Source organism: Macaca mulatta, chromosome 6 (genome assembly GCF_049350105.2).
Source record: "Macaca mulatta isolate MMU2019108-1 chromosome 6, T2T-MMU8v2.0, whole genome shotgun sequence".
NCBI classification, from domain to species: domain Eukaryota; kingdom Metazoa; phylum Chordata; class Mammalia; order Primates; family Cercopithecidae; genus Macaca; species Macaca mulatta.
The window spans coordinates 137,321,622-137,335,920 of NC_133411.1; the positions used below are offsets into that span (position 1 = coordinate 137,321,622).

The window sequence follows — 14,299 nt, forward strand, 5'->3', positions numbered from 1 at the left end:
ACAAGAATGCTTTGAAGTTAAACAGTAAGATGAAGAGAGAATGTTAACATCTTTTTCAATAATATTACTATGGCAGTTTTCTTGGCTGTGGCACCATGAAAAAAACAAATACTTTAACAGATTTAAAAAAAAAAAGGGAGGGGGCTATTCCACAATCATCAAAGATGAAATCTTTTCTTAAAAGTTACTATTCCAAAGTAGTAACTTTTGGATTTGAGACTGTTATGCGACCCTTCTGTAGGCCCACACAGTGAGATTTAAACAGGAACAATGACTAGTATTCATACCACAGATTTTTCTGAAATATACAGTACTTTGATCAAGATACAAAACCATAATTCAGTGTACTCACTGCTTAGCCAGTATCTCACTGAAAATGAAGACTTCTCTAACCATTTAACTCATTTAAGTAACTTTCACTGCAAAAATATGTGATTAGAAGAAAACAAAGAAGCTTTTAAACACTAGTTTATGGTCTACAAACCCAAATGACAACTTTTAAATTATCAAATGGAAAGGACAATTCTCTTAGACTAAAAACACATTAAAGTTATCATTTTTACTTAGACCTCAAATATTTTGTGGGCCAACCTCTTGGGTATATCAATCATTTCATCTAAGAGTTAACTTTTCCATTATAATTCAGGTTCCTACATTAATGGATCAGAGTGGTTCTGAAAAGGGGAAAACACAGTAAACAACTATCTGACATTCTATTTCAGCAAGTAAAACAATCTGGCTTCTTTCAGTTGGTTTCTTTTTTATCCACTTTAAAATGTTTGTTCCAAATGTGTGTTGATATTTTGTCTGAGTGGAACAAAACTGATGGTGTTTGTAAACTGTGTTAGGTCCTTACTATTTCAAAAACTGACAGATTAGCTAAACGAGATTATAAAATAAAATATTCAAACAATATTCCTTTCACTACATTGCTTCATCACTGTAATTGATGTTTATACAACTCCAGGTACTCACTATTCACGAATAAGGCAAGGAAGACAGCTCTTACCTTCACAGGTCTCTGTCTCAGTCCTGAACACATACCCTGGTGGGCACGTACAGCTGTAACTTCCTGGCGTGTTTCGGCACAATCCGTTATCACAAAGTAGTCTGTTTACTAAACATTCATCGATGTCTGAAAGCAACCATTGGAAGACAGGAGATACACGTATTTAAGCATGTATTATAGTGGGCAGCAATGTTTAATTTTGTTATTTGTTTTATTTCCCTCTTTCTTCTCTGTGACATAGTCTGTATCACAGCACACTCTTCATCCTAAGCAAAATATATTTAGTCTTATTCAAATGGGATATTCTTATGCTAGTGGCTAATTTTAAGATGCTTTTAAATCCCTGGAAAGTATGTGTTAGCTTGGAAAGGCACATCTCTACTTCACTTGCTTTTAGTCCTGTAATGATATATTAGATACATTTTTAAAGCATTCATAAAATATATCAAAAGGTTAAATTCATTTGCCTGTATACTTGCTTATGTATAATAAAAGTAACAGAAGGCATTTTTTATGATTAAAATTTTTCAAAAGAATGCCTTATGTCTTCATGTCCCAGATGGTTAACAAATGCATTAAACAGTAGTTAAAAAAAAAGATATTCATTAATCTTTTTCCATTATGTTTTTATCTCAGAAAGCTAGTTATTAATGAAAATGATGTATTTTGCATACTCTTTTAGCAGTCCAGAACAGCCTAGAGAATATCATCTAAACCTCCAGTTTAAGCAGCTCACAATGAGTTTTTTGTTTGTTTTTGAGACAGGATCTCACTCTGTTGCCCTGGTTGTAGTGCAGTGGTGCAATCACAGCTCGCTGAAGCTTTGAACTTTTTGGCTTAAGCAATCCTCCTGTCACAGCCTTCCAAAAGTAGCTGAGACTACAGGCATGTGCCACCATGCCTGGCCAACTTAAAATAATTTTTTTTAGAGATGGTATCTCACTATGTTGCCCAGGTTGTTCTGGAACTTCTGGCCTCAGGCGATTCTCCCAGCTTGTCCTCCCAAAATGCAGGGATTACAGGCATAAGCTACCGCACCTGGCCTCACATTTTAACCTTCCTATCCTTCCATTTTTGCAAGTGTAGTGACAAAAAGCAATAAATACTGTAGTTTAGAGTGAAGAGCTCTTTTACTTAAAGTTACATTTCTAGTCTTGCAAATAATAATTTTCCCTTATTAAATAATATACTGATACTGTGGAGATTTTGAAAACAGATCAGAAAAACATCTGTAATTCCATCATCACTGATAATATTCTTTTGTGTATTATCTGATCTTTTGCCTTCTTGATCTTGTTTTTGCTACAACTGTGAATCTTGATACTTTAAAAATTAACATTATATTTTAGGCACTGGACTACCATAGCTTTTCCCATAATAGTCTAATATGTGTACAAATTGTGACTGTATCACAATTTTCTTTCTTGCTGGCTTTCTTTCTTTCTCTACTCTCTCTTCCCTTCCCTTCCTTTTCTTTTCTCTTTTCTTATTTCTTTTTTTTTTGAGATGGAATCTCGATCTGTCACCCCGGCTGGAGTGCAGTGGCATGATCTCCACTCACTGCAGCCTCCACATCCTGGGTTACAGTGATTCTCCTGCTTCAGCCTCTGGGTGCTGAGATTACAGGCACGTGCCACCATGCCCGGTTAATTTTTGTATTTTTACTAGAGGGGGGTTTCACTATGTTGGCCAGGCTGGTCTACCCCTAACCTCAGGTGATCTGCCCACCTCAGCCTCCCAAAGTAACTAGGATTACAGGAGTGAGCCACTGCACTTAGCCTGCATCACAATTTTTTAACCCATTTTTCTAAGCTATGGATTGAACTGTGTCCTTTAAAAAAGATATGGTGAAATCCTAAAACCCGGTATCTCAGAATGTGACTTTATTTGAAAATAGGATTTTTATAGAAATAATCAAGTTATAAAGAGGTTGTTAGGGTAGGTTGTGATTCACCTAACCACATGACTGGTATCCATGTAAAAAGGGGAAGTTTGGACTTCACTTCTGGAGAGTAAAAGCTGGCATAGTTTACATATTGTTAGAAATGGTCAATAATCTTTGCTTGGTACTATTATAGCACATAATATAAATAGAGCTTTTACATCCATCAGTATGTATGTCTTCAACTCCAAATCAAACAAATATGTTCAATAATAAAAGCCACTACCAGAAACACAGAAAAATCTGTTCCTTTCCTAATCATAATCATTAACACTTGGTTGTAAAAGCCATCAGTGAATAGTTGTAAAACTATCATGCACAATGACGGATTGAGTAACATTTATTTTATAAAAGTCCACCTAAATGCTTTGTGGGAAAATCTTGCACTAATAGAAAACAATAAAAGACTGTCAAACCTTTTCATCCTCCTCCTCTTCCTTTTGTTAAACATAAATTACATACTTGAGTTTCGTCAATCATTCTCTTATAATTAGAAAAGGAAATACCTTTGTCTTAGTTGTCATGTTTAGGCATATTGTGGCAACTGGTTGTTTCTTTATGAAGTCAAAATTCTCTCAACCTGTAACACTTTATTTTCTTGACTTACTTTTATCCATACTGACCTGTTAATTTTTGAAGTCAAATTCTTAGTAAAAAATTACAGGATTAAGGTACATTCAGGAAAACAACAGGCTAATAACTGAGTATGTTAATTTGGGAAAAGAATATTTTAAAAACAAATAGGTACCACCAAGAAGTTCGTTACTATGTAACAAAATTTGTTTGATTCTGATATTTTCCTATCAATGTATAATACGAAGAAAACAAGAAAAACTGTCTGGTTTTTAGTTTTAATCATTTATTTGTGTTTTTACTGCTAGTATAATCCATGGGATTAAACTATATGAAAGGTTCTTGCATAAATATAACAAATAACTTACCAATACAGTTTCTTCCAGAGGCATCTGGTTCATAGCCACTGTTGCAATTACAACGGTAACTACCACGTAAGTTTTCACAAATCCCATTGGCACATATATCAGGATCCAAAGCACACTCATTGATATCTGCATTAAATATTGAAAGTTTAATGCTCCTACACGTTATTGTTTATTGATAAATGCAGGTCTAATAAAGACCAACATATGAAGTGTTTAACTCTGCAAACTCACAATTTGCCTGCCTTTCAGAAAGGAAAAGGAACTGAAAACAAGGAGTAAGAAAATAAAACTGAGAGACATAGGACACTTCACTGGTAAATCAAAAGAAAAATGAAAGAAGCTGGCAGAAATTCAAAGAGTTAAATCATGAAATATGCCAGCATTTATGATAAAATTAATAAAATTAAAATTAATAAAGACAATTTAAAGGCAGTTGGCTCAAAATCCAAAGGAAAACTTAATTTGATAGATATTGTACCTATCTAATTAAAGGACAGGGATTTATTAGGGTGGCCCACATAATTTTATGGTCCCCAAAGGTACAGGATATTTCTATTTTATTACTTTTTCTGTGGTCAAGTAATATTTAGTGTTTTTCATTGCTGATATGTGAAATTAACGGAGAGGACACTTTAAATGTGGATGCTTCAGAACATGATATTTTATAACGAGCCACGAACATGACTACTACTACTGTATCACCGAGGGGAAGTGGAACTTGTGCACTGATGTGCTTGTATGAATGATCAAGTAGTTTCCAATAGTGACTGGCTCTGCTGGAGAGGCTATATTGTCAGGGAATATAATGAAAGAGTAAGCCCAAAATCAAATTTTGGTCACCAAGCTCAAATTTTGATGCTATTGTTTTCAATAATTTGGAAGACCTTAAATACTTTGGAAATGTCTTTCATTTTATACTTGGGAAAAACATCCTTGTAAAAGTTTACTTTTTACTCTGGTTTAGATGTTTATTATAAAGATTCAACATTACTGCCTACCATCTATAACTTGACTAAAGCCTTCTCAAACACAAGGGTAGAAGAATACATATATATATATGGTTATATATATATTCTTCTTATATATACATATTCATAGATATAGAAGATTAATAACACCCATTTTATTAATGTATAAATGAATCTATATGTATACTAAAATATAAAAGAATTTGAAAATTATAAACACATATGTACTTAAGTGTTCAAGATTCCATACTGGAGTTTTGTTAACCATAATACAAAATTGAAAGCAAGAAAAATTTTAGTGAATCTTACTTCTTGGAGAGAAATATTTTATTATTCTTAGGTATACATAGTCTTAACAAATTATTTCAGCCAGTATATCTCAAACTTGATCCATATCCAATATCTCTTGAATACTATTTATTTTTCTAACCCTATCTGCACCAGTACTTAATATTTTCTCATAAAATTGACTCACTCTTTTTTTTTTTTAACTTAAATGTCACATCTATTCTTAAGCAATGATTGCATGAAATCAGGAGGGTAGTTTGTTAGTGACATTTTTAACAATGTATATTTAACAGATAAATATTTATCCAAGATGAAAATGTGCATCTACGTATCACTTAATATCATCTAGCTTATAACCACTGCTCTAGGAGATAATCTTATTATTTTATAATATTACATTTTCATATTAAATATAATCATATTAATATTATAATTATAAATCTATACAATTATGTCATATGATTATTATAAAATTGAGATTAACTAGAGTTACCTCTTCCATCCACAGTGATACCTACTCCACTACTACAAAGGCCATGGAATTCAGCTGTATGACAAAAAGAAATAGAAGAATTAAAAACTTAACTATACCTATTCCATATACAAATCATTTCATAACCCCAAAACTACCCATTAGGAAGAATTATTTGTGCATTAGTTTTTAAAGTGAAAAAAATTACCATTTTCTAGCACACGATTATTATAAAATTCTGAACTCATAAAAAAGCATAAAAGAGTAAATAAAAATCACTTGTAATAATCATCCTGAATATTATTAATATATATAAATGTTACTAATATTTTCTACATAAAGAAACATTAAGAAAAATATAAATGGTCTTACAGAGCTTGATATTTAACTTTTTCCTCAATAATAAAATAATAGCAGCCAAAATGTAGGTCATAGTACTTACCAAGTGCCTGGTATTGTTCTACATTTTACACCCAACAATTTAGTTAATCTTCCCAATACCACAAACTCAATACTACTGTATTTTCTTTTTTACAAGTGAGAAAAAGAGGAACACAGAAAAGTGCAGTAACTTGACCAAGGTCACAGAAGTTGTAAGTGGAGAAGCAGACTTGGTTGCTGGGTACTCTATCACAGACATATCATGTCAATGTCCCACTGAATAGGCCATTTAATATTGTTTTCTCAGTTACGTAGAGGTACCACATTTATTCGATCAATCTCTTACTGGTGAAATTAGGTTTGTCCAACTTCTAGCAACTATCATAAATAATATGAAGTTTAATTATATCACTAGGATAATCTCTTATAAGTAAAACTCTCAAAGTTTATGCCCCTTTTAAGGTTTTAGATAGTTCTTCCCCTCCTAAAATGCCCCCAAATTACCCTTCTATCAGCAGTATAAGACAGTATTCATTTTTTTAATACCCTCATTATCACTGGGAAGAATCAATCAAGTATACCAATCTGCTAAACAAAAATGGCACTGTATTTTATTTTTAATTTTATGGAGAGTGGGCATCTTTTTACATGGTATTCTTCCTTTTGAATTTCTACTTTCTGAAATCCTGCTTGTGTACACTGCTCTTTTTTCTATAGAGGATTTCAACTTTCCTTATTAATGTAAATTCTATAAAGATTAAGAAATGATACGTAAAAATATTTTTCCAGTTTACTTGTGTATTTTACTATTTAGGCCTGCTTTCAAAGTCTTCTACCATTACAAAATAAAAAAGAATTTATATTCTATAAGAAAATTATGTTTTAATGTTTTATGTAGGGACCTAACTTCTTATTTTTTTCCAAAAGTTATCAACGATAGTTATTATTTAATCTTTTTCCTTGCTGCTCCAAAATGCTTTGCTATATCCTAATTCATATTCATACTCAGGTTTCTAGATTCATTTCATTAGTTCACTTAGCTTTTTGTCTAGTCTTATACCAATTTTTGAACTTCTTTGATAATATGCATAATTCAGTGTGGTACATTTTAGAGCTAGGTTCTCCTCACTATCTTTCTTTTAAAAAAAAAAGGTCACACTCAGTAATTCTTCTAGATGCATCAAATCATTATTTCCATGTATGAAGACTCCATTTGGGATGTTTAGGAGAATTACAAGACATTTCCGTTGCAGGAATGCTTTCCTGTACCCTCCACATGGAAAGTTCTTACTCATTTTTTTCAAGACCAAACTAAACGTGCCCCTTCTGTGAGGTCTTTCCCAGCTTCCCTGGGCTACTAATTGCTCCTTCCTCTGTGCTCTCTCCAAACTTGTTTATGAAACTTTTAAGGTGCTAATTACACTAAATTGTAATTTATACATTTGCCTGCCTGTATTCTCAACTACTCAAAACTTTAAGGAAAAACACAGACTGTGTTTATGTTAGAATCCCTACTGTACTCACATATATTCAATATACATTCAATACGGGTTTAGTTAAAGTATGACTAGACAAGAGTCAATCTTATTGACCTAAGAGTTTGGAATTACTGTCTGAGACTGTGACTTGAGACCACTTGGTGTCAAGATATATATATAGAGAGAGATCTTTATATATATATATACACACACATATATATATAAAATCAAATTGAGTTCTTGTTGTGTTTATAACCTTGAAAGTGGTAAGTAAATTTTATGCTATTTGTCTTCACTGTGACAGCACAGATCAAGGAAACTGAGGCTATCATGTTCAAGTAAAAAAAACCTCTTATAATAATCACAAATATATAAGTAAATAGATTTTTGTTTGTTTTTTTAAAGAGTCAGCATCTCACTCTGTTACCCAGGCTGGAGTGGAGTGGCACAATGATGGCTCAGTGCAGCCTCAAACCCTTGGGCTCAAGTGATGCCCCGCACCTCAGCCTCCCTAGTAGGTGGGACTACAGGTGTGTGCCACCACACCTAGCTAATTAAGAATTTTTTGTTTTTTCTGCCAAGACAGGGTCTCATCCTGGCTTCAAGTGATCTCCCTGCCTCAGCCTCCCAAAGTGCTGGGATTACAGGTGTGAGCCTCCACACTCAGCCAGCAAATAGATTTTTTTATTCACTGTGTTCTGTCGGCCTAGAAATCATACATAAACACAAGCCAAATCTCCTTATTATATGCCTCACATATCAATACAGGATTGGCTTTCTTTTCTTCAGTTAAAATTAATGATGAAACACTTAAGAGCTGATGTTCTCTTTGGCCAAACATCTAAGGTTGCATTTCTTGATTCTTTATCAACTCTGAAAATGGCACATATGACTACCTGAATTTTTTGCAGGGCATGGCTGGCAGGGTTCTCCAAAACCATAGTCCGGATTGGCACAGCAGCATTCGGACTTGGTCACTGCACCGGGGAAAGGACGCACACATACTCCTTTCTTGATTCCTCCATAGCAGGTACTGCGCATGTGAGTATCTAAAGAACATACAAAAACAATGACTTGAGGCAGTGATAGAGACAAAGAGATTTCGAAACAGAAGGCTTCTTTTAACCTAAGTGGCCACTAGATTGGAAGCTTTTCAAGGGCATCTGAGACTTTTATTGTGCATCTTTGGCATCTAATAGTGTTAGGAAATCAACAAATGTTTTCTGAGTGAGGAAAAGAACGGATGCATATCACCGACTCTAGTTTGTTTTCTTTAGTAAGTTTTATGAGCTACACAGTATCCATTGTCCAACGTATCCTTACAAACCTTTCATGGAACCTAGGATATTTCCACAATTATAAAGAATACTTGGAGCTCTAATCACTGCCTATGCTATATTCAAAATGACACTTCTTATTTCAATTTTGGAAGTTCTCATGAACAATGAAGTGCAATGAAGTTAATCTACCTTAAGGTGATACTGCTTGGGCATGAGATTTCTTACTCCCACTTTCCGAGTTAGGAGGCCTTTCTTTTCAATCCCCAGGATACTGCTTGTGACTGTTTTAACCTCAGAAACTCAGTAAATCCAGTTATAAAAATAGTTAACTACCATATGTGCTCTTGGCATTGTGCTCATTGCTTCACAGACATTATCTCATTGAACAGTCAGGTCAATAGCTCTATAGGAGTGGTCATTACATACACTTTATAGATGAGGAAGACGAGGTTCACAGCTACCTATGTAGTTTGAAGTCCTTGAATATCCAGTGCCTGAGCTGGGGTTCAGACAAGGTTTATGTGACTTCCAAAACTCTTCCTCTTTGTAGTAAGTAATGCTATACCCCAAAGAAGCATATTCTGCTTAGTTCTCTCTTAATTCTCATAAAATATCCTACAACTTTATGAGACAGTAAACGGTGAACTATAAAAAACTCAGATCATAAAGGGCAAAGAACCAGTACAATTTTTAAGCAGTATACTGACCTGGCAATTTTACCAGAGATCACCTCTATTATAAATACCTGTAACTATTCACAACTTGTTGGAAAAAAATGTTATCTGCTTGTTATGCAAAATGGTCATCCAGTAATTTCTTATGACCTGGGGGCATTTTTGATTAAAACAGTGATTTATGGCTGCATTAAAAATGAGATACGTGTGTGCTTAAATGGAAGGAGGCCATGGGATTCACCAACCCCATCCCTAAGGAGTCAACTCAAGAGAACCCTGTGCTGCCTGTGCTGTGGCTGAGTTTGGCAGTGTATCCTCTGAGATACACACAAGCACAGATTTCACTTGAAGGCAAATTTGCACAAATACAACATGGTTCATGATTTCCATTATGATTTCTGTGAGTTCTTTGGGCATTACTGATGATCTTGGAAGGCATTCATGAACAGGCAAAGTTATTTCTGCTTTTGGGTTTAGAGCATATGCCATGCAGAATTTTTAGAAGCAAGCAGATAAAAGGCCCATTGAGCTCACTGGAAGAGTGAGACATGTTATATATGGTAGTTTGCATTACAGGTGAACTAATCTCTTTAGAGTGCCCAACACCAGAAGTTTCATGACAAAGAAAGTAGCATAACTTATGCGTGGGTTTTAGGGACATAAACTTCCCAAGGTTCAGATCCCCACAAGATGATCTTACATAAATTACTTAACATCTTCCTTATTCATTAAATAAGGATACAGTTTGCATAGTAAATGAAAGTATATTTGTTGCGCACTAAGCACAGTGCCTAGGACACCCCTGAAGTACTTAAAAAAAGTGGTGACCACTTTATTTCCCTCTTCTATTTTTTTTCTAAGACTAGTAGATTGCAGCAGTGAGAAGGCAGGAAAAGCAGAACAAGGAGTTCTATCCGTAACTGATACTGTGAACAATCAATTGAGATAACTCATTATCTCCCTACTGACCTTTTCCCGTTCAAAGACCCCAAACTGGCAACCTAGCTCATAGTATACTATTCAAATGTAACTGAACCACTGTACACAGGATAGGATAAGAGGAACAATACCAGTAGCACCATCAGAATATGCTCACAAGAATGCTCTGGCGACAGACTGGACCTAAATGCACCTTTTCCATATGTTAGCAGATTTCTGCATGCCCTTCCTTTCTCCCTCCCTCCCTCCCTTCCTTTTCTTTCTTTATCTTTCTTTCTTTCTTTTTTTTTTTTTGACAGAGTCTTGCTCTGTCACTCAGGATGGAGTGATCTTGACTAGCATGATCTTGACTCACTACAACCTCCACCTCCTGGGTTCAAGTGATTCTCCTGCCTCAGCCTCCCGAGTAGCTGGGATTACAGGTGCACACCCCACGACCGGCTAATTTTGTATTTTTAGTACAGACGGGGTTTAGCCATGTTGACCATGCTGGTCTCAAATTCCTGACCTCAGGTGATCCGCCTGCTTCGGCCTCCCAAAGTGTTGGGATTACAGGTGTGAGCCACCATACCCAGCGCCTTTTCTTTCTTAAAAAAATGGAAAGATTTAAAATTTCCTCAGGTAATTAGCAGATTCTACATACCATGAGTAAAATATGTATGGATGCAAAATGCTAACTTTATTTTATTCTTCTTTCTTTAATATCAACTTTTATTTATAACTTAAAGCAGCAACTCTTAAGACTATGACCTAGACATGGTGCCACTATTCTAATTTAATAACAATAATATCAATAGTAGTTAACTTAGTGGGCATTCATTATGTGCTACACACCATTCAAAGCTTTATTTAATTCTCAAAACAACAAAAGAGGAAAGGAGGAACAGAGAGGTCCTGTATCTTGCTGTCATCTTAGAATTTTTTTGTCACTTAAGAATATTCAGTAGTTATCATGTGGCCTGAGTTTTCTTCCTTATTTACTAAACTGCATCATTGAATAAACTTAAAAATAAATTTTGAATGAATGGGAAAGATAAAGATATGGTTGTCTTTTGTTTATAAACTTGCTGGTGAGTTGTATTTTAACATACTAGTTAAAATCATAGCCTAATTACCTGAAACTGAAAAAAACAAAACAAAACCCAAACACATCTTTAATATCTACAGAAGAAAAATGAACAAACAAAAAAGAGATTTAAAATTAAAATGCTTATCCTAATAGTTTTTCATAACAGTGATTCATTTATTTTTTCTTTTTCTTTTTTTTTTTTTTGAGACAGGGTCTCACTCTGTCATCTAGGCTGGAGTGCAGTGGCACAATCATAGCTCACTGTAACCTCCACCTCCAGGGCTCAGGCAATCCTCCTGCCTCAGCCTCCCAAGTAGCTGGAATTACACGCATGTGCAACCATGCCAGGCTAATTTTTGTATTTTTTTGCAGACATAAGATTTCACCATGAAGCCCAGACTGGTTTTGAACTCCTGAGCTCAAGCAATCTGCCCACCTCAGAATCCCAAAGTGCTGGGATTATAGGCACCACACCTGGTGAATTTTTGTACTTTTTGCAGAGATATGGTTTTACCATGATGCCCAGACTGGTCTTGAACTCCTGGGCTCCAGTGATCTGCCCACCATGGAATCCCAAAATGTTGAGATTACAGGCATGAGCCACTGCGCCAGGCCTCATCTCAAACTTAAAGAATCAATGGGTCTAAAAAGTGACATCAAGTCAAAAGATGTGAAGAAAACATCTAGCACATTATAGAAACAATATATAATTTTATACACATGACAAATAATGTTTTTATTTTAAAAAGTTTAAATGACCACAATGACGAAAAACTGGAGGAGGCTTTACGACAATTTCCAATGTGTTTCCTGGATGTGAACAAAAGAATGAAATTTTATGTTTTACTGAATTCCTAGCAACAAATCACATGTTGGTTACTTAAGAGAAAAATAATTTCTCCCTCCAAAACTGGCTTTGTACTCACGGTAGATCTCAACAGAATCATTTAGGTTAAGGAAAAAAGCAAGTAAATATATTAAAGCAACTGAAAATATTTTAGCTCTGTACACAGGAAGAAGCTATATTCTTCCAGTTGCTATATTTGAAATATCCCTGAACAAAGTGCTGACACTTTGTAGGGTGAAATAAATCTTTGACTGGATAGAGTGGATAAATTTGAGTGAACAGATTATTTCCATCTGCAAATTCTCTACTGTTTCTCCTCCACCTTTGGGATCCAAATGTTTTGATTCTCATCAGTAGGAGTAAAGTATTAACTATGTCTAAGAATGTTGTATCTCTCAAATATACTTTGAAATCCTATTTCTATGTTTTACTGTACAACATGAAAAACAGAGGGTATACAATGGCTAATTCACCCTAGACACCTCATGAAAGCATTTTTGGAGAGAAAACTGCATTAAATGTATTTTTACCACTCATTCTGCTATCCTTATCTTTGGGATATACTGTTGGGGTTCCCAAACACCAGTGACACTTCTGTTTTGCCTGCCTCTTCAAAGCTGGGCCTGGTACTTCTGACTGATTTTCATGGGATCAATTTGACAAAAGTATCCTGGAGGAATCTGAAAGGCTTAGAATAAAATATATATTCTTGCTCATACTTTTTATTCTCTTGCTTCTGCAGCTAGTTGCATGGTGATGAGGAGTAACTAAAAACATTTCGAGCTTTTGATGTAAGTCCAATATTTATATTTTAAGTTTTGTTAGGGCAAAACCAAGAGTTTACTTATCTATAACTATAATTCCCATTACATATCTTATTTGTTATTAATTATAAAACTGAAATGCACTGTGTTTAGGATTCAGTTATCTAATACTATCAAGTATGCTGGTTTAAAAATATATTTTTTTCTTCTCCAGCATTTTTGACTTGCATGTCATCAGAGACTTCTGAAGGTTCTGAAGGGGGCTATCTGGGGGTTCCTGCCCATTAAAAAAATAGTTTTGTTAATATATAATTTACATATCATAGAATACATCACTTTAAAGTGTATGATTTAATAGTTTTTGCATATTTACTGATGTGTTTATCCATCACTACAGGTGATTTTAGAACATTTTTATCACCTCAAAAATATCTTTTAGCTCCCACCCCATTCTCCCACCACCCCCATCCTCTCTGTCCTAACACGAATCTACTTTGTCTCAACAGACTTGCCGATTCTGGAGATTTCACATGGATGGAATCATATACAGTATGGTGTTTTGTGACTGGCTTCTTTCACTTAGTGTAATCTTTCCAAGGTTTATCCATGTTTTAGTATGTACTCTTTTTATAGTGAATATTATTCCATTGTATAGAAATATCTCTGTCGGCTTTTCAAAGATGATTTTGCACAGTGGGGCCATTGTAAAATGTTTCACTTACCAACACACACACGTCCATCCATGCCCACAGCCAGGCCTGGGGGACAGTCACAGCGGAAGGACCCTTCATTGTTGATGCAGTGCCCATTCATGCAGATTCCTGGAGTCTGGCATTCATCAACATCTGCGCAGTGGGTGACAGAAGTCAAGTAGTTACTGGGTAAATATAACTTTACTACAGGGTTTACTTGCTGCCACTGCTCAATACTACCAACCTTTTGTTTATAACTTTATAATTTGTGAAGAACAAATAAGTGTGGTAACAGATATTATATGCAAATGCAATCCTTTCAACACATTTCAGAAAGACAGTAAAAGTTGCTTTACTTTACCCATTGAGGAAAAAAAAGCCTCACAATCTTCTTTTTCATTATTTATTTGGTGATCCCATTTAATGTTAAATAATTCAAATTAGTTAAGTAAAACAAATTCTTTAAAAATTAAGGTAAATTTCTGTAATTTTTTTCACACACAGACACTTTAACTATAAGTAGATCCTATGCTGATATTTATTTGATCATTTCAC

General features: G+C 34.7%; 1 protein-coding gene across 1 annotated transcript in view; it reads right to left on the reverse strand.

Moving 5' to 3' along the window:
* The window catches only part of FBN2 (fibrillin 2), a 269,025-nt gene that overhangs the window by 96,788 nt on the left and 157,938 nt on the right, over nt 1-14,299 (reverse strand). Inside the window, exons 15-19 of the mRNA XM_015140689.3 lie at nt 13,775-13,897; nt 8,376-8,528; nt 5,642-5,695; nt 3,893-4,018; nt 1,010-1,135 (exon numbers count right to left, since the gene is read on the reverse strand). Coding sequence (XP_014996175.2) covers nt 1,010-1,135; nt 3,893-4,018; nt 5,642-5,695; nt 8,376-8,528; nt 13,775-13,897 — 582 coding nt within the window. The remainder of the gene's footprint in view (nt 1-1,009; nt 1,136-3,892; nt 4,019-5,641; nt 5,696-8,375; nt 8,529-13,774; nt 13,898-14,299) is intronic.